Here is a 22502-nt window from a genome sequence, read left to right on the forward strand (position 1 = left end):
TTTTGAAGCACTTGGATGGTATTAAACTGAAATGATGGTGTATATATGCTTAAAAAAAAAAATAAGCAAATGTCGAAGGTATTATACTATACTTAGGTAATATGGTTATTACTTTCCAGCCTTACCATATCTACGTGCCACACAATATGAATTGCACAATATTTTAAATGGCTGTAGAGGCACTTTTATGATCAGCCTGTATAAATAACAGCAAATACCTATGTGATTGTCTGAAATACATTAAATCCATTAAATATATAACATTTAGGATCTGCTTCCCGTTGTGTGCCATATATTTAAATTGCTCTTCATATGCTCAGAAACGGATTATACACCATTGAACACAAGTGCACACAATTCATCAAATGACACTTTTGGCTGCCTACTTTTTGAAGGGCATAATGGGGGAGGGATGGGGTGTATGCACGACTGCAGTGTACAGTAAAGGCGTACCAAGGTTGAGAGCATGCATATTCGTCCATTTCAAGCTCTAGGCATCTCTCAGGTATGTTTAGCCATATCACCAGGTACAGGGCCGGTGTAAGTGGCAATTGATAGTGTTGACGGTTGCATATGCATGTCAGCTTGTGTTTGCAATTAAAAGCAACTGTAGAAAAGCAATTTATTTACAATAGGCATTAGTAACATCCTAATATATGCTTTTCTTATTAAAATATTTTTTTTTCAGATCTTCTTGTAGTTTAATATGACCATACATGCATGCAATTTCTATATGTGCATGCAAAAACACAAATTACGTTCACTTTAAGTTACTTGATAAATCAAGCCCTTAAAGTACAAATAATGAAAGGCAACTGTCTGCAGATGTATTCATCCATTTTCTAAAACATTATATCTGACATATGATTCTTCATGGTTAATTGGTTGGGATTCCCTATCGTTTTTCTGGGTTAAGATTTCAGTGTTATGGCAGAATACCAAAAAATAGCACCGGTTCAGTATTTTCCAATGTGGAAGCTGCATAATCTCCATGTCACATACAGTATTGTAAAATAATAAGTTTTTATTAAAGTCATATTTCCACGCAGTTGCTCCTATATTTACCTAATGTTGCATTATGTTCATTTGAAAACATGTCTCAGAATATTGGCTAGCATGGAAAAAACTTGCAAAAAGCCAGCATAGATCAGAGAAGAAGCTGGAAAAACTCAATTATGCTGGGTGAAAATTTTAGAAATTTCTATAAATTTATTCTGTGTAATAAAGATATGAAATAAAACCGTGCTTAACCACTATTTATACCAAAACAGTTATGCTCTGCTTTAACTGTTACCAGTTCAAACAGAGAAACTGTAAAACCCGAATTTCTTGCTCAGTAATTAGCTAATGGTCTTCATAAGGAAGGCAGTACAAAGGACCTGAGTCCATAGGTTTCTTGACATTTGCCTTTGGTACATTGATTTGCACATGATTGTAGATTATTGCTTCTTAGGTGGACTTCTAAACAGTGGACTGTTATGTGGAAATGTCTCCAATACTCACTGCACTCTGTCAAAGCCCGAATATAGCCCATTTGCCTTTTTTTATTCTTTCTTTCCACGTGTTTTTTGCATATTTAGGTTACTAAGAAAAAAAGACATCCTTATAATAAACTTTTTATTATTTGTACAAAGTTTCCTAATAAGATATACTGCCCTGCTGTTCCTTGTGTAAATCTCCAAACACTGAGTAAATCACACACACACGGTATGCTAAGCTGCTTCTCACAGTAAATTATTATTTTTCTAAGGCAGACACCTACCATAAATGAAAGTGTAATGCTCAAATTTGCTAAACAAAGGCTACCTATGGATACCAAACTTGTTTAATACAGAGATATTTAAGAGAACACAAATGGGAATTCCCTTTAACATCTGGAAGATGACATTCCTCTACTTATGTTTTGATAGATAGAAATTCTTTATGCATCTTAAACAAATCTTTAACTCCCACATCCTCATATTGCAGGGATCTCAATATTATAGAGATGTCTCCAACTATGAGCAAATACATTTTTGGCTGAAACCTGATCTTAGTGATAACTGTTTTTCTCTCTTATTGTAGGTTTAAATTCAAGTATAACTTTCAGCAACCAACACTATTATTAGAACACATATCAACAACCACCAAGATTTCCAGACCCAAACTAACAATTCTAGTAAAAGCAAAAGCTGGTGTGGCCGAGGGTAAAATTGGGCTCCTCTGACTATTTTTTAAAAAATTGGCTCAGTCACTACCCTAGAGCTGCAAGTCTGAACTCAGCCCCTAATGGTGTATTGGGTTAGCAGTGACACCAGTTGATTAAGTTGTTCAGTTAATAATTGGGTCCTTTGTGACCTCTTTAGACTGTGCAAAGTTTTTTTTTACATATGTGGGCTTGTGTGCTCTGTGTCACAGTCTGGCCCATTTTCAGGTGTGGCTTCTTGCACAAGAATGATCATAACATTACCCTCTACATCTATCTCTGGTTTTACACTGTACATTTGTACACATCAAAAAAATGTATTTCCAGTCTCAGAGCAATATTGGTTTAGATGAATGCTGCCATCAAATGAAGACTGGCAATGGCACTGTTCACTTCTAATCTCACTGCACTTCAACAAATGAACTATGGTATAGAGGGTGGTGTGATCCAGCACATTCAGTACATCCTGGTAAGCGCCACTTAACATGTGATGGTGCACCATCTCCGTACCTTTAGGTAAGTATATAGGCACTTCTCAAACCTTTATGATAGGTAAAGATGTTTGCTTGAGCTGTATTTCTAATTGTGTTTTGAATGGGAGCTAGAGATGGGCAGGCTCGGTTCCCAGAGAACCGAGTCGGCTCTGTACTCTCGCTCCTATTCGGATTCCAAAACAAGGCAAAACGTCATTGTGACGTGGATGGATCTCTGGAGTTTTAGAATGAATAAATAGCCACCTCCACGGTGATCTAGCGCCATTTGAGAGAGGGATAGAGTAGGGTTAGGTCGCAGGAATAGAGTAGGAAGAGAGGAGTATAGAGGAGGCATTTTTTCTAATTTACACTACAAAGTGTTTGGGGTGTCATATTCCCCCCTTCTAAAAAAGCTATTTTCTGACTGCTGAAATTCTAATATACCAGCGCTATATTATTTCTGAATTTGCACTACAAAGTGTTTGAGGTGTCATATTCCCCCCTTCTCAAAAAAACTATTTTCTGACTGCTGAAATTCTAATATACCAGCACTATACATTTCTGAATTTGCACCACAAGTGTTTGGGGTCTTATTAAAATGGATTCATATCAGTACACATACGAGCAGGAGCAGCAAGCAGCTGCTGCCACCAGTCCTGATAGTAGTCTTCCCTGTACGTCATCTGGTAAAACCCAAGTAAAAGTACATAGTCTTTTGAAGTCAGGGAAAAAATCACAGAAAAAAACACCTTTTACTGTGTTGAAGAGAAAAAGAGCTGTAATAGAGGAAAAGTTAACTGCTGATAAAAAAAAAATTGCCAACATGCCATTCTACACACGCAGTGGCAAAGAAAGAATGAGGCATTCGCCTTTCTCTATTAGTGCGAGATCTAAAAATGTTACTGAGGCTTCTTCTTGTAAGGTCACTCGTGACCAAGCAAGACCAAGTAATTCGGCGTCCAAAAGTTGCGCACCAGTACTGTTTGTGTGAAAGCAGAGCTGCAAGAAAACAGTAAGGCATTAGAGGAAAATGTATGCTTAGAATCTGAAATGACACCAATCCCTGAGGAGTGTCCATCCACGAGTGATATGTGTAATCGTGAGCATTCTGATAGTGTACCCATAAAGAAGGGCCCTTTCAGCATTTCTGCTGATGTGTGCCTGAACAGCCCGAGTGTAGCTGGTGATACACCAATTAAGGATGCCACTTTGGAATTTGAAGAGGATGAGGGGGATATTTGTGTAGCCGACGAGGGCACTAATGAGGATGAGGTTGTTTGTGTAAGTCCTGCACCAGTGGAAGCAGTTCTGGCAGGTGACAAGAAGAAGGCCATTGTCATGCCTGGGCATAAGACCAAAAAAGACACTTCTTATGTGTGGAATTATTTCTACCCAAATCCTGACAACAGTTGTATAGCTGTTTGTAGTGTATGTAAAGCCATGGTCAGTCGGGGGAGGGACCATAACCATCTTGGAACCTCATCCATGTTACGCCATTTGACGAGAGTTCATGGCAAGCTGTTGGGAAAAGCTGAAAGTTATGGCAAAAAATAAAAACAAGCACTCCATCATCAGCTAGGACCCGTCTCTGACCTACATCCCGACGCCTGCAATCTACATCCACAACACCGTTCTCATCAATAACCTCAGTAGCGATCGGAGTTAGCCCTGCATCCATCTTGGTAAGGCTCAATGACTCCTGCACTATAATTGATTCCTCTGAAGAATGCTTGAGCGCTAGTCCCGCTGCTGCTGCTGCTGCTGCTGCTGGTGGTGAATCTTCCTCCCATAAGAAGCCCAAGAAGAAGAGCACTAGTACTTTACAGCAATTAACTGTGCTGTTATATTTGCTTCCTCTAGCAAAAGATTGTTTCAGTCACCCAGTCGCAAAGTGGATCAGAGACGCCATGGCGACTATGCTAGTGTTAGACCTGCGTCCAATATTCACTATAAACGCAGCTGGCTTTTCACAGTTAATTGATGTTTTGTGTCCCCGTTACAAAATTCCATTGCGACACCATTTTTCACGAAAAGCTATTCCACAACTGTACTAAACTGTTCGTAAAAATGTACTTATTTGGCTCACAAAGTGGACGTGGCCAAACCAAAGATTATATGACTGTGACAGCCCACTGGGTTGGTCATTCGCCTTCACAAGCAGGAACAACAGCAGCATGTACACCACTACGTAACATTTCTCACAGGCAGGCTACTCTTTGTATCACCGGCTTCACTAACAGGCATTCAGCTGACAATTTGTTATGAAAACTAAGGGATGTCATTGATGCATGGCTTATACACCACTTGGATTCTCCCCAGGATATGTAATTTCTGATAACACCAACAATATTGTGCGAGCTTTACAGCTGGGTGAATTCCATCACATTCCCTGTTTTTCTCACACAATAAACTTGGTGGTGCAGAGCATCTTGAAAAATAACCGTGAGGTGCAGAAGATGCTTTTGGTGGCCTGTAAAATTTTGGGACATTTCAGGCATTCTACCACAGCATGTAGGAGATTGCAGCAGCTCCAAAAACAATTTAACTTGCCATGCCACCAACTTAAGCAAGAGGTGTTCACAAGGTGGAATTCCACCCTGTACATGCTTCAGAGGATGGAGGAACAGCGCAAAGCGATACAAGCGTATTGCATAAGCCACGACTTTGGGAAAGGAGGGGGAATGTATTTCAGTCTTGCACATTGGAGAATCCTTTCTGTGCTGTGCAAGATGCTGAAACCATTTGAAGTTGTGACATGTAAAGTGAGTTTAGATTCTGCGTGCTTGACCCAAGTCATTCTCTTAATTTGACTTTTGGAAAAGCAGCTTGACACGCTGAAGGAGGAGATGAAAGAAAGCAATTCCGCATAGTATGTTAGCCTTGTAGATGAAGTACTTAATTCACTTTGCAATGATCCAAGAGTTATTAAAATCTTGAAGTTGGATCACTACGTTTTGGCAACTGTGCTTGATCCCCGGTTTAAGACCTACATCGCTTCTATGTTTCCAAATGACCGAGATCAAAACAGTTGCAAGGAGCTATTGGTCAGCAAGTTGTCTGCTGAACTGGGCCTTGGCTTGACAACGTCTCCTCCTTCAGTTTCTCAGGCAGCTGCTGCTCGGAAAAAATTGCACTTTCCAAAGACAAGCAGGGATGACGCAGGTGGCAGACCACAACAGTTTGACATCTGGGCTTGTTTGAAAGATTTTACCAAAAAAAGTGTGACCTCGGCCATAACTCCATCCAATCCTACTATTAACATGCAAAGCATGGTGGAGGATTATTTTCAAGAGTTAATTGATATGGAAATGTCAGATAGCCCCTTTCCATACTGGGAAGAAAAACAAGCCATTTGGAAACCCATGTACAAACTTGCTTCGCAATACCTAAGCTACCCACCCTCCAGTGTGTACTCGGAAAGAGTGTTCAGCACAGCCAGGAACCTTGTCAGTGATCGACGTAGGAGGTTGCTTCCTAAAAATGTGGAAAAGATGATGTTCATTAAAATGAACTACATCTACTACGAGGAAGGCCTTTACCGGCAAATACATCCAAGTACTGACACTTCTCTAATGGCTGATTTCAGTGGAGATGAATTAATAGTCTGCAGGACCGGTGCAAGGTTGCTCGGCACCCTAGGCAAAGCTTAGGCTTGCCGCCCCCCCCCCCCCACCCCAAAAAAATAAAATAATTTCCCAGCCCCTAACACACTTGACATTTCTAAAATAAAAAAATTAACTCTTACCTCTTCTTGGCTGGCTAGAATGTAGTCCGGATGTCTGAAGCAGCACTAATGTCTGAGGCTTCACTGCTGCCCAGGAGCAAACACAGGATATCAAGAGGGGAGGGTCCAATTGCTAGACTTCACAACAAAACAAACAAAAGAAATGAAAACTTGACGTCACTCACCTGTTACACACTGACATATAACCCGGTGCCCACCAACTTCTCTCTCACATGCCCATCTGCCCACTTGTTATTTTCACATATGTCAACCCTTGCCCATCAGCTTGTGTCACATATGCTAGCCACATAGGCGACACCAGCTTTACTCACATGCCCCCTTGCCCACTACTTGGCTTTTTTCTCTTTTTAGTATTTGCCCACTACTTGGCTATACTATGTTGCGGTCTATCAATGTATTCTGCAGATGATATATTAAATATACTAACACATGCAAATAAATAGAGAAAGGTAATCTAAATGACAGATAATCTAGACCGTTCTATTTTATTTGCATTTGTTAATGTATTCTGCACATGTAAAATTAATTATACTAATAGAGGGCAGCAAAGAGAGGGCAAATACTAAAACACATAAATGGTTCCTTGACTATCCTAGAGTAGCCCCAGCAAGGTGAATTAAAGCGGTGCTTCATTATGCATAGCTGCATTTTGTCAAAGCACTATTTTAGTACAAAGACCCCATAGTCTCTAACTCAAGGATATTTCTAAGTGTAATCCCCCATCTCCCCTTTTACTCCAGCCTCCTCCCCCTCCCCAAAATTCTGTAGACTTCATTCTTCCCCCCCTTTCTGTAGCCTCCATCCCCCTTTCTGTAGCCTCCATTCTCTCCCCCTTTGTACAGCCTCCATTCTCGCCCCCCTTTGTACAGCCTCCATTCTCTCCCCCCTTTGTACAGCCTCCATTCTCTCCCCCTTTGTATAGCCTCCATTCTCTCCCCCCTTTGTATAGCCTCCATTCTCCCCCCCTTTGTATAGCCTCCATTCTCCCCCCCTTTATATAGCCTCCATTCACCCCCCCTTTGTATAGCCTCCATTCTCCCCCTCCTTTGTATAGCCTCCATTCTCTCCCCCTTTGTATAGCCTCCATTCTCTCCCCCCTTTGTATAGCCTCCATTCTCTCCCCCCTTTGTATAGCCTCCATTCTCTCCCCCCTTTGTATAGCCTCCATTCTCTCCCCCCTTTGTATAGCCTCCATTCTCTCCCCCCTTTGTATAGCCTCCATTCTCTCCCCCCTTTGTATAGCCTCCATTCTCTCCCCCCTTTGTATAGCCTCCATTCTCCCCCCCTTTGTATAGCCTCCATTCTCCCCCCCCTTTGTATAGCCTCCATTCACTCCCCCCTTTGAATAGCCTCCATTCACTCCCCCCTTTGAATAGCCTCCATTCTCCCCCCCTTTGTCTTTGTACAGACTCTGTTCTCTGCTCCCTGTCTGTAGCCTCCGTTCTCTCCCCCCTGTCTGTAGCCTCCGTTCTCTCCCCCCTGTCTGTAGCCTCCGTTCTCTCCCCCCTGTCTGTAGCCTCCGTTCTCTCCCCCCTTTTCTGCAGACTCCTCTTTCCTGTACTCACCTTAGCTTCCTCATTTTTCTTGCTTTCTCTTCTTGCCCGCCTTTAATTTCTTCTTTCTTCTGTCTCCTATCGGCTCCTCTACACTGGCAGTGTCGTGACGTCACAAGGCTGCCAGAAGCCAGGCACCGGGGGGATTTTAAAATGCGGTTCTGCACTGTAGCAGCACCGCATAATTGAGGGCGGGCGATCTGCCCTGGGCGATCGCACGCCCGCATTCATTTAAAAAAATATGACTGGGTCCCCGGAATTAGTGCCGCCCCCCAGATGCCGGCGTCCTAGGCAGCTGCCTAATGGGAGCGCCGGCCCTGATAGTCTGTGATGATGTACACACTGATGAGGGTGAGGATGATGCTGAAGATGATGACGACATCATCTTGACAGGATAGAATTCACTTCACATCTCTGTTGGTCTAAGATGCCTTTAGGCCATTGATAGCTTGTTTAAGGAGGGCCTAGGAGGGATTAAACTGCATTTTTCTGAATTTGCACTAATAAGTGTAGGGTGTAATATACACCCAAAGAGATAAGGTGCTGTGGGCTTTTTGATTTATCGTAATCATTGCAGGCTGCTTTTTTGTAACTTTCACTGTAAGTGTAGGGTGTAATATACACCCAACTGGCTTTTTACTTTGAATTTCAATAGCTCTGTTTAGTGCATTGTCTGGCACCCTGGATTGGTGTGTGTCTGAGAAAAGCACACATCCTGGGGGGTTAGCGCTCGTTGACATTTATTAGCTGTAGAATTAGCTCACTTATCCAAGAAACAAGTGGAGCGATCGATCGTTGCCATATATTAGCTGTAGAATTACCTCACTTATCCAAGAAACAGGTGGAACGCCCGTTGCAATGTTTCCTAGATGTGATAGGAACTGCCATGTGTTTGAGACATTGCTCTGTCGCTTACCATCCAGCCAGATCGCTGCAGTATTTGGCTGAAAGTGTATGAAAAGCATATTGTGACCTGTGAGATGGTCAAAATTGAATGGAAATGACTGCAAATTAGTGTTAGTGAGGTTAATAATAATGTAGGCACAAAATAATACCTAAATTATGTTATTTTAGCCCAAAAAATGGTATTTCTTTAAAAATTGCAAAATTAAACCAAACAAAACCAAAACACGGAGGTCAGTGAGCATCTCTAACGGGAACCTATATAATCAAAATAATAAAAGTTGTGAGTTTCTAACTTGTTATTGGTTGGACAATTATTGAAATTCCAGTAAAATTAACAAAGTTTTTCATTTTGTTTCTTCAGCTGGTCTGCAGGAAACTGGACAGAATGCAGTCAGACTTGTGGTACTGGAGAGCAGTTCCGACAGATTCACTGTAAACAAAGAAGACATTACAAGCTGGAAATTGTGGCAAAAAAATTGTGCTCCATGCCACAACCTGCCCACCGACAAACATGCAAAACACACAACTGTCCTCCAGCGTGGAGTGTTGGACCTTGGTCAGAGGTAAGATCAAAGTATTTTCCAGAATAAGGTATTAAAATTGTAAAAGATATTTCAGGTCTGTCTAGTCTTCATGTTCTTGTAGTTCTACGTAAGATGGATTCTACAATACTTTGTGATCTTCAATTGATTTAAAGACGAAACATATTTTTATAAGGTGGTAGAGATTCAAAGAATAACACTGTACTAATACTGTACTATAATAATGTATTATACTATAATATTTGTTTAATAAGGTGAACAAGAAAAAAAAAGCTTATGCATGTCTGGCTCTTATATGATTCATTATTTGCTTCACTACATTTTGTTAGTAAGGAATGCTACGCTCCGTCTTCTATAATCCGCAGTGGTCTAGCGGGAAAGGAATTGAGGCAGTGACGCAGCCGTCTGCATGGCGCTACTGCGCAGGCACGAACCGAAAGTGATGTGAGACTCTAATATAATGGAGCCTGTCCCATAAACGTTACTGAACGGAGGTGCAGTGTCCCAAAAGCTTCCAACCTGCATATATATATAAATAATACTGCTCAGTACATAAACTGCATAAGACTGTTGTACTACCTGATGCTGCAGCAGTCATTAACCCTATGAGTACTTGCAGTACTGTTAAAAGTGTTCAAATAAACCAACAACTTGGTTAAGTTTAAACATGTGCGGCCTAACATCCATATCCAACACTGCTGACACCTTACAGACACCAAAGGTTCTACCAATAGGTTATGGGCTCAGGACCGTGCATTAGAGAAAGCACTTAAACGAAAGAACGGTAGCAATAAAAGGAAGCTTATTCTTCAGAAAAGTCCTTTATTTGATACAAGGGAAAAATGCGCAGGACAGGCGCCAGTATGACCTTTGCAAAACTAAAAGACTCAGAAAATTGCGCAACATGGAAATTTGCCATGGAAATGCAGCTTAAGTGAGAACTTGGGGAAAGATTCCATCATCATCGGAAAAGTGTCAGTACAAGACATGTGGACCACCCTGCAAATGGAGTATGAGGACAAAGGTCTGATGAGGAGAATAAACTTTAGGATTGTCACGACTCTGAATAATATTTTAGTGGATCCCTGGTCTCTGCCAAGATGGAACTTACTCAGGAGTGCGGAATCTAATGGGTAGGAGGTTTTTGCCAGTGACCCCGGCAAGAGGGTATGGATTTCGCTGCTCCTATCCGCAGGTCTCGGTCTCCCAAATGAGTGCTGGCAGAGCAATAGTGGAGCTTTAAACACAATAGACGGATACAGGTTGTCAGAGAGAATCTGGATACTGGAGCAAATAGTTCTTGGCTCAGTGGTAACACACAAAATAGAAATGCTGAAATGTAATAACAGCAGTATAGATGAAGCATCAGGATAATTGCAATAGACACTGATGCAGTTGAATGAAAGAAGTAACTCAGGGCAACGGCAGACAATCCTAACACGGCAACTGACAAAATAGAAGTGATGAATCACAACATGCTACTTCCACACTTGGTAACTCATAGAGACTGCAAGTTATATATAGAGCAACAGTTCAACATTGGTAATAATGGAGACAGAACTTAAGCTAGTCCGGAAATGGTAACTCAAAGCACAATAGATGAATCACTGGTACAGAGGCAGTTCAGACAGAGGCAGTGGTAACTTAGAACTTGGCTAATCCGTAGGTAATAACTCAAACATAGCAATAGAATCATTGGCACAGCGACAGTTCAAACAACGGCAATAATAACATGGCAGTTCGATGATACAGGTAACGAGAAATAGAACTTAGTTGATCCGTGAATGGTGATTTAGAATAGCAGGTGAGCTACTGGCATAGCGGTAGTTCCAATGTAAAGCAAAGGCGTTAAACTCGTTGATCCACAGATGGTAATTCTGAGTAGCAACGATTAGTGCAGGAGTAACAAGCAGTTCGTTAATAATGGTTCAATGTGTGGAGGTAACGGAGGAGTAGAACTTAGCTGATCTTTGCATGGTTATTCAAGCAGAGAGTAGTACAGCAGCGGTCCCAATGACAAGGTAAAGGAGGCGTTTGAGATAGCTGGGCGAGAGGTGATGATTCCGAACAGGAGCGCTGAGTCCAGGTGAAGCTCATAGACGGCAGCAGCAGCAGCGAGGAGAATAGCTGACTCCAGACGTTACAACGGACAACAGGTGAGACAGACCACAGGAAGCCAATCTTACTAAGAGTGGGTGACTCGAAGAACAGGCAAAGGAAAGGAAACCATGGGAGATTTAAATAGTGCTCCAAAATGCTTAGAACCAATGGAAACAGGTAGGAGGTCATAAGCACGTGTAACAGGTAGTACATGCGCAGAAGAAACTACTAGTGATGTCTCAATAATGTAGTTTAGTAACTTGATCACCGCTTACAAGAGGAAGGTAAGAGCGCCGGTACCTGACTATGGGACCAGCGTGTGACAAAGATACACTGTATGGGACAAAGTTAGGTGCCTGCGAGAACATGAATGAGTATATTGACAAAATGCTGTCGATACTTAAGCAATTGGCATCTGTGGGAGCACAGGTGAGCGATGACAATGCAGCAAAATTTCACACCAGTGTTCGATTTATTGGTGGTAGATTTGGAGTCCAATGATACCAAGCTGATGACAGAAATAGTAAGGGCCAAGCTGCTGCAGTTCCAACAACGAATTCCCGTCAAGACAAATGCTGAAAGTTCTGCTTTACTCACTAAAGGTACAAAGTCCAAAAATCTCGAGCATAAGAGCTTCATATGTCACAAAATGAGGCACAAGGCATCTGAATGCAGGCTGAGAGACTCAAATGGCACACAGGAGAAGTGTGGAAAACCAAATGAATCTGCATTGATCATCATCATCATCATTTATTTATATAGCGCCACTAATTCCGCAGCGCTGTACAGAGAACTCATTCACATCAGTCCCTGCCCCATTGGAGCTCACAGTCTAAATTCCCTACTATAGACACACACTCACACACACATTGATTGTTTCAGACAGCCACAAGAAGGACTGCTGGTATATGGACTCGGGGGCACTAGACAATGTCCTTACTGACACAAAAGTTGGGACAATCATATTGCGTCTAAGCATAAAAAGTGAGACTGTCATCACAAACATTCAAGATGTCTTGCTCATATCAGATTTGGGAACCAACTTTATTGCTATAAGCAAGCATTCTGGAAAGAAAAGGTTACAAACACCAATTATCAGAGGACAAATGTGTGGTGCAAAATGAAAGTGGGACTGTAAGTTCGACAACAACCTGATGCAACCAACTGTATGTCCTAGACACTGAGGAGTGTTGTGCAATGGCCGCCTTTGATACAAATCAATGCATGGAGCTGTGTCTTAAGTGGTTGGGTCATCTGATATACGACAGCGTCCAGAAACTCGTTGATAGGATGGTGACAGGAATCGCTGTCAGCAATACTGAGAGCTTGGCATGTGACAGGTGCACAAAGGATAAACAAACTAGTTGTCCCTTTCCGAAGTCAGCGACTAGAGCAGATGTACCACTATGGTCCAATGGAGGTGGTTAAAAATATTTCATGACAAAAATTGATGACGCCACAAGGATGACACACGTATACTTCATTAAAGCCAAAAGTGAAGTTGTCAAGAAAATTGCAAAATACAAGAGCCTGGTGGATACAGAGCTGTCTTAACAGTATTATGTGCCCCCGGGAAAAGCAGTGTACTGGGGCTCCTAGCTACACAACCAAAATCAGTGTTTAAATAATAAAAAAAACATGCTGTACAACTCTTACCTCGCTGATTTATCCAGCGGACGAGTGTTCATATGGCTCCATATAGTCTCTTCACGGTACTCCACAATCGCTGTGTAGGGAACTGTTGAAGTGGGATATGAAAAAATCATAAATGGCCAACATACCCATAACAGCACTCCACATGCTATCAAACCTAACTAAATACCCCTTTCATGCCTATCAGATCTTTCCATATGCCCCTTACATCCACATCAGCTGCTATTTGCTCCCCTTCATCTCTCCCCTGTATCTCACACTGTGGCCTCCATTATGCTGCTATTTGCCCTACTCCATGTCTTCCTTGTATCTCACACTGTGCCCTCCATTATGCTGCTATTTGCCCTCCTTCATGTCTCCCCTGTATCACACTCTTTGCCCTCCATTGTGCTGCTATTTGCTCCTTTTCATGTCTCCCCTGTATCTCACACAGTGTCCTCAATTATGCTGCTATTTGTCCCCATTCACTTACCTTTCTTTCGCCTTTCTCTCTTCTTTTTTCTTATTTCCTGTTCTCTTTCTCCCATGCTTGTCCACCACGGTTCCTCTCAGTGTGCTCCTCACTGAAAATGACGGACGTGATGACGTCACAACCAACATTCAGTGCGTTCGCAGCAGGGAAGAGGAGAAGACTGAGGGAGCCGTATCACTTCCGAAAACTGATAACATATTTCTCTTTTTGTTCTTAATTACTTCCAGTGCCCTGCCTATGGGTCCCCTATGCCTGTGAACCCCACCCCCACCCCCCAGGGGACATTGCCCAGCATGCCCAATCGGAAAAAGACGGCCCTGGTGGAGACTCAAATGAGTCTGAAATTAAAAGTCTTGAGATCCGACAATAGTGGAGAGTATGAAAACTTTTTGAAGACTTTAGCTACATTCTTGAGAAAATATGGCATACAGCATCAACTGACATCTCCTACATGCCAGAATAAAATGGTGTGAGTGAATGAGCAAACCGTACAATTGTTGAAAGAGCACGGACTATGTTAAATGACGCAGGGGTGGATAAAAGGTTTTGTGTGTAAGCAGTGTCCACTGCAATAAACCTAAAAACGTGCACAGCTACTGTGGAGGCATGGTCGGGAAAAATCCAAGTGTCAGTCATCTCCATATCTTTGGCTGTAAGGCATATGCACATATACCAAAAGAGAAGAGGCGGAAACTAGATTTCAAATCAATGGAATGTATCATGCTTGGATATTGCGAGGAGAGTAAAGGATATTACTCTGGGACATTACCAATAAACATCTCAGAAAATCCAGAGATGTAGGGCCTGAGTCATTGAGGAGAGCAAAGCATAAAAAAGGAGAAACATTTGCACCTGGGCAAAACCATGTTGCATTGGAGCGGGAGGTAAATTTAAAATGTGGGGACAGATTTATAGTTGGGGTAGGGCATGTCCTAGATCAACTTTAAATTTCAGTGTAATAATAAAGCTATTAAGTATTTGTGTGCTAGATGAAAAAACAGCCAGTATTTAACTTATGTGCAAAATAATAAACAAATTTGCACCCCTTGCATTGTAACATGGTTTGTCCCAGAGAACATTTACTCCTTTTTTGCCTTAATGACTCAGGCCCATAGTGTTTCACAAATTAACGCCGCCTAGTGGTATGGTGGAACATTAACCACAGAAAAAAATTGTAACATTGATATACAGCTGAGGATGTTAGTACGGACTTCTAATCAAAAACTAGAAGTTCAGTGAAAAGTAACAGAAGAGTTCCACCAGGTGATACTGCGAGGAATTCGCTAACATAGCCTTCTGTGAACCGCAAAACATCCAAGAGGTAAATTCAAATAGCGACTGGGAAGAGTGGAAGTCGGCAATAAATACAAAGTTGACAGCTCTGGATGACAACAGTACATTGATTGTAGTTGACATGCGAGTAACCATACAATGATCAAAAACAAGTGGGTCTTTTGTAAAAAAGATAAATATTGCCAATTGATACACCCAAAAATGCAGGATCCACCTTGGGGAGATCTCCTCGCCTGTTGCAAGATACAGCACCATGAGGTTAGTTATTGCAATTTCTACAATCCATGATTTATTACTGTACCAGCTTGATTTCGACTCAGCATTCCTAAATGGGGAGTTAATTGAGGAGATTTATTTGGAGCCACCTGAAAACTATAAAAATGGTGTATTCCAAGAGGGAAAAGTCTGCGTCCTAAAGAAATCCCTAAACATCGTAAAGCAAAGTGGTTGTTGCTAGTATGTCAAACTAGCTGCTCTGTTGATATAGATGGACTTTTAGGTCAGAGACTGATCAATTTTTGTATTGTAAAACTATAGAAGAAAAATTGTTCATCACAGTAGTATACTTAGATGATCTGTTCTTAGCAGGCCAAGAGAAGAACATCACCAGTGTAAAGCATCTGTCAGATTAAAAGATCTAGGTCCTACAAATCATTTGTTAGGCATGCAGATTGTGCAGAATCTGAAAACTGCGACTGTTATAATTATTCAACAGACATACTTGGAGGTAATATGACCAAATATGTTATGTTTGATCCAAAGCCATTGAGCACTCCCATTGAGAAAAACGTAATAATGGTAAAAGACATGTCACCAACAAGTAGCAAAGAGATAGAGGAAATGAAACAAGTCCCTTATCAAAGTGCTGTTGGGGGCTTAATTTTTGCAAGTATTGGGACTTGCCCCGACATCACACACGCAGTGAGTCGTGTGAGCCAATTTGCAATCAACCCTGGGAACCAACACTGGATTACAGTTAAAAGAATTTTTAGATACCTGAAAGGTAGAAGTTCCTTAAAGTTGGGATATGCAAAATCCAAACATTCAACTTTAGAGACTTTCTGTGTTGCCCATTGTGGATCAGATGAGGATGACCATCATTCCTATGTGGGATAACTGTTTGTCTTGGCAGGCGCAGCCATCAGCTGGTCAAGCAGAAAGCAACCCACTGTTGCCCTATCCACCACCGAGAAGTAGTTCATGGCACTCACAGAAACTGCAAAGAAGCTTTATTGATAAAGGAGACTTAGTATGAACTTAATATTATTTGTCAGGCTGAGACCATCAGCATAGATTGTGGTAATCGATGGGCAATTGATTTGTCTTCTAGTACAAAGCACTATGGACAGTCCAAACACATTGCTATTAAACACCACTTCAAATGTGAGTTAGTGGAGAAAATTTCTATCAGTGTCAGTTATGTAGCAAGTGAGGATAATGCTGCTGATATCTTAACAAAGGGACTGACATCACACTTGCTGAATGTGTTCCTGCAACAATGTGGACTGGAATACACTTGATTGATTAATGTTGATATATTTCATTGTCTGCTTGATTTGTTTATTAACCCCATGTTTCCTGGTTATAGGGGAGAGTTTATTGAAAAATGTTTTGATAACGTGCCATGTTTTTTTCTTCTTATAACTGGAAACTACGCTAGACGAGGGGCAGAGGGGGGTATAATAATGATCGCTACGCTCTGTCTCCTGTAATCCCCGATGGTTTAGTGGGACAGGAAGTGGGATGACGCTACTGCGCATGCACAAACCTGAAGTGATGTTCCTTCTGTGCTCAGTGTAAAAGAAGACGCAGTATCAGCTGCATGGACACACATGGTCTAGGAGTGACCAGAGGCTCTAATATAACGGAGCCTGACCTATAAATCCTAAAAGTTAACAACCTGCATATAAAGTATATAAAGAATAATACTTAGTACATAACCTGCATAATACAGTTGTACTACCTAGCTGCTGCTGCAGCCATTAACTCAGTGAGTACCTTCATTACTGTTACAAGTGTTCAAATAAACCAACAAGTTGTTTAAGTTTAAATGAGTGCGGCCTAACATCCATATCCAACACTGCAAATACATTTGTAGTATGTTCCAATTAACTTCAGAATAAATAGTTAATAGTTTTACGTAGATTTAGTAAATGATTTTAATAGCCTGTGAAATCTACTAAGAGACAAGCGCTACACTATACTTCTGGAGAATATCTTCCATAGGAAGTTACTGCATTGATTAGTTTCTAATTCATTTGCATGTTTTGATTTTGAAAAAGCAATTGTCACGAGCCACGGAGGTATCCACAGCCGCCACGGCCCACTTTCTGCGCCCCCTGGTGTCCCGGCTGTCACCTTGATTACCGGGACGTCACTTCCACCCAGCACCCGACCATTTCTAGGGCAATGGTCGGACGCTTCTTCAGCGTCACGTCCCGGCATTATAGGAAGCCGGGCGCGCGCGCACTGTAGGTCCCTATTAATTAGTTCCAGCCTGTGGGCTGAGTTTCTATTCATTAGGCTGCATGGGTGTGTGTATTTCAGGGACAAGCCCTGATTGGTCTCTCTAAGTATTTAAAGCAGGGAGGGCTTAGCCTCCCTGCCGGTTATAGCGTGTCTAACCAAGTCTGCTGATCTGCTCCTGTTCCCTTGTCCTGTCCTGTGGATACTGTGTTTGACCTCTCGTGTATGACCTCCTGCTTGGATTATTTGGACTCTGCCTGTTTTGCTTGTGACCCTGACCTTTCTTGCCTGTACCTTGGACCTTGCTACCGTGCCTGTGAACCCGACCTCTGGCGTGTTTATCGATTACCCTGTTTGCCTGTGACCTTTGACCTTGGCTATCGTTTTGACTACACGCTGCTTTCTACCAGTCTCCTGGCCCGCCGCTGTGGTCCTGCATTACCAACTTGCACTACACGTGGAGCTAAGTCCTGGGGGCATCCGAGTACCGTTGAGCACGTCAAGCTCTAAGGGAAAGGCGGCTGCTATAGGTGAAGATCTCCATCATCTAGTTCTGTGGGTTGGTGATCAGGGCCAGCAGCCTAACAGCAATGTCTTATTTTTTATTTGCATGCTAAAATATTCTATTCATGCAAACTGAAAAACCTCCATGAATGGTCCTTTTTTATTTCAGTTATCTTAAATTTAGCTAGTTCTTTTAGCTGTAAATCCAATACAGTAAATATGACATCACGTTATTTCTATCGTTCTGGAATTAAAATAAGTGACTTATTGAATTGGAGTGTTTTAATCAGATCGGTTGCCAGAGGTGTATAAAATCAAGCACCTAGCCATGCAGTCTCCATTTTCAAACATTTGTGATACAAAATGGGTGGTTCTGAAGAGCTCAGTGGTACTCAAGCTTGGTACTGTGATAGGATGCCACCTTTGCAATAAGACGGTTTGTGAAATTTCATCCCTGCTGCATATTCCACAGTGAACTGTGAGTGATATTATTAGAAAGTGGAAGCATTTAGGAACAGCAACTCCATGAAGCTGCAGACCGCGTAAAATCACATAGCCGAGTCAACGACTTCTATGGCGCATTATGCGCAAAAGTCGCCAACGCTCTACTGATTCCATAGCCAAAGAGTTCCAAGCTTTCACTGGCTTTAATGTAAGCACAATAATTGTGCAGTGCGAGCTTAATGGAATGGGTTTCCATAGCCGAGCAGCTGCATGCAAGCCTCACATCACCAAGACCAATGCCAAGCGTTGGATGGAGTGGTGTAAAGCACACTGACACTGAACTGTGGAGTAGTGGAAACGCGTTCTGTGGAGTGACAAATCACGCTTCTCTGTTTTGGCAGTCAGGTGGGCGAGTCTGGATTTGGCGGATGCGAGGAGAATGTTACCTGCCTGACTGCATTATGCCAAATGTGAAGTTTGGTGGAGGAGGGATAATGTTATGGGGGTGTTTTTCAGGTTTTATACTAGGCCCCTTATCTCTAGTGAAGGGCAATCTTAATGCTTCAGCATTCCAAGTCATTTTGGACAATGCTAAGCTTCCAACTTTGTGGCAACAGTTTGGGGAAGGCCCGCTTCTATTCTAACATGACAAAACGAGGCAAAACGTCATTGAGACGTCGTCAGATCTTGCGAGTTTAGTATACTAGAAGTACCGCCCTCCACGGCGATCCAGCGCTATTTCACAGAGGGACACAGAAGATGTAGCACAGTTCTTGGCAGTCTCTAGTGCAGTTGGGCAGCATCATAGGTAGAAAAGAACGAGGAGGGGTAGCAGTGTTCATCATAGTCTCCAGTGACATTCAGGAGAGCTCCATTGCTAATTGTCATTGCTGAAATACAAATAATAGGTCTGGCAGGCTTGGTCTTCTAAATCTGCAGTCACATTGTACTGTGTTATCAAAATTGATTTACAGCAGTACACAGAAGACCATGAGCACCAAGCAGCTACTGGCACCAGTCATGATGATAGTAATCCCTCTACGTCATCTGCTAAAGCCTATGTTAAAGTGCATTGTGTTTTTAAGACAGGGAAACAAAAATGTAAAAAAACACCTTTCACCTTGCTGAAGAAAAAAAAGACCTGTAACTATCAACATCCAAAGAATGGTGGAGGATTATTTTAAAAAAAAATTTGAACGATAAAAAGACAACAGTTTTATTAACAAAGAACAACGTTGCTTGCAGAAGTAATGTAAGCATGGATGTCTAAATAGACGTGTATATATATTACCTTCCACTTTGCTGCTGTTTCATCAGTATTGCACAACGTGTTTGTAATCTGCACTTTACGTCAAAGGTAATTATTTATATTATAATTTTATGGGAATTGGGGATCATTTGAAGCTCAGCAATGAACTTGCTTTTTGCTGTGAATTACAATGGCTCTATTTAGTGCATTGTCTGGCACCCTGGATTGGTCTGGGTCTGATAAAAGCATCCCAGGGAGGGGTCAGTGCTCGTCGCCATGTGTTGGCTGTAGAATTACCAGTTATCTAAGGAACAGGTGGAGCGATCAAATGAACTATAACTGATTTCATAATCCAAGGACAATTCCATCTTGTACCACTTTTCTTTTCTGCCATTGCTGTGTGGCAATGTTTCCTAGATGTGCTATGAACTGCCGTGTGTTTGTGTCATTGCTCTGTCGCTTCGCTTCCAGCCAGGTCGTTGCAGTCTTTGTTTGATAGTGTATGAAAATAATATTGTGACCTGTGAGGTTGTCAAAATTGACTGCAAATTACTTGAAATTAGTGTTATTGAGGTTAACAAAAATGTGATTTTAGCAAAAAAAATAGAGAGTTTAGGAAAAAAATTGGGATCCAAAACCAAAACAGCAAGGGTGCCAAAACCAAAACACGAAGTTAATCCAGATCCAAAACCAGAACATGGGGGTCAGTGAACATCTCATCCTAGCACACATTATATATATTTATATATATATATATATATATATATATATATATATATATATATATATATATATATATATATATATATATATATAATGTATGCATACATACACAAGGTATGTCTATTAAATAACGAGACTGTGATTCAACCTAGTAAACGAAGCAATCAGAATATAACTGCATACGTAATAACCTTGAACCTGTCTGAACTTGCATGACAAGCTGCAAAACTCTGACGTTCAGTTAATTGTGAGTCGCCATTTAGTTTGGTTGTGTTTTCTGCAGAGTGCCGAAAAAATGCTAAGTTTAAAAGTTGAACAACGTGTCAATTTGAAATATTTAGTAAATTGCTCAAAACACCAACAGAATGTTTTCAAATGCTTACAACGGCCTATGGGAATGACTGCCTGCCTCGTGCGCGTGTGTTTGAGTGGCACAAATGATTTAGCGAGGGACGTGAGAATTTCGAAGATGATGAACTCCCTGGACGACCTTGCACTTAAAGAACCGGAGAAAATGTAGAAAAAATCAGTCAGATTGTTTGAAAAGACCACCGACCACATCGAATGATAGCTGAACCCGTGAACATTAACAAAGACACCGTATGGAAAATTTTGCGTTATGATTTTAACATGACAAAAGTTTGTGCAAAGATGGTCCCAAGGGTTCTCACACCAGAGCAAAAATAACATTGCAACGAATGTTGTGTTGACATTCTGCAGCAACTTGACACAGATCCAAACCTGTTGAAGTAATCACTTGGGATGAGACCTGGATCTTCCAGTATGGTCTTGAAACCAAGACAGTCAATGCACTGGAAAACACCGTCATCACCAAGAATGAAAAAAACTCCTCAAAGCAAGTCAAAATTCAAAGCACTGCTCATTGTTTTTTTCGATATCAAGGGTGTAATAGGTTCCAGAAGGCACAACAGTTAATCAGCATTATTATAAGGAAGTTTTGAAAAAGCTGAGAGAAAGAGTCAGAAAGAAATGGCCGCTACTATGGAAAAAAGGGTTTCTTTCTTCACCAGGACAATGCGCCTGCTCACACAGCACTTTCTGTCAAGCAGTTTTTGACCGACAAACACATTGCTACACTAGCACATCCTCCATATTCGCATGATTTAGCACCTTGCGATTTTTATCTTTTCCAAAAGTTAAATCGGTGCTTAAAGGGACACATTTTGAGTCAGTTGATGCTGTAAAGAAGAAAACAGCAGATATGTTGAAACAAGTGACAGAAATTGATTTGCTCCATGCCTTCGACCAGCGGGAAACAAGACTACAAGCATCTATTAGTGCAAATGGGGAGTATATTGAAGGGGACAAATATTAAATTTGTAATACCAATAAATAAAGGGGAGTCATTTAATCAGTCTCGTTATTTAAGACATTCCTTGTGTATGTATAGTATATATATGTATAGTGTGTGTATATATGTGTATATATATATATATATATATATATATATATATATATATATATATATATATGAGAGATAGATAGATATATTAACAAAATCTTAATACATAAAGCACACTTCATTCTACACTTCATCTCTTACCTGAGCTTGCAGCGTAGGCTACGTGATGTTCTCTCTTGCTTGTTCTTGGAGCGTTGTCAGTTGGCTGGCTTTCGGAAACTTGGAGTCCTGTATTTAAAATGTGAAAAATTGTATTATAGTGCAAAATTTTAACAAACCCTGAATGATTCAAACACAACATTCCATTATGACTAGAGATGGGCGGGTCCGGTTCTCCGAGAACCGAACCCACCCGAACTTTGGGTATCCGAGTACCGAGCCGAGCAGCTCGGTACTCTCCCACCCATTCCGAATCCAAATCGAGGCCGAACGTCATTGTGACGTCGTCGGATCTCAGGGCTCGGTTCTCGCGATACTTCAACTTTATAAATACACGCCTCCACAGCAATCCATCGCCATTTGACAGAGGGAGAGAGCAGGGTGTAGTCATAGGCTAATTAGAGCAGGGACAGAGAATACAATATTGTTCTTGCAATTGCTCTAACCAAAATCGCTAGTGCAGAGAGGAGGATAGAGGTTTATTATTTTTTCTTCATATTTGGCACTCCCCAGCGCTTTTGGGGTGTCCCCCATAATTGTGCATAAATATTTCTGGCTGTCAAAAGTCATATCTGTCAGCAATATCTACTAAATAATTTTTAGCACTCCTCA

General features: G+C 41.5%; 1 protein-coding gene across 1 annotated transcript in view; it reads left to right on the forward strand.

Moving 5' to 3' along the window:
- ADAMTS16 (ADAM metallopeptidase with thrombospondin type 1 motif 16) overlaps positions 1-22502 on the forward strand; it is a 377420-nt gene that overhangs the window by 331441 nt on the left and 23477 nt on the right. Inside the window, exon 19 of the mRNA XM_075212833.1 lies at positions 9224-9425. Within this exon, the coding sequence (XP_075068934.1) occupies positions 9224-9425 (202 nt within the window). The remainder of the gene's footprint in view (positions 1-9223; positions 9426-22502) is intronic.

Source organism: Mixophyes fleayi, chromosome 5, assembly GCF_038048845.1.
Source record: "Mixophyes fleayi isolate aMixFle1 chromosome 5, aMixFle1.hap1, whole genome shotgun sequence".
Classification (NCBI taxonomy): Eukaryota; Metazoa; Chordata; class Amphibia; order Anura; family Limnodynastidae; genus Mixophyes; species Mixophyes fleayi.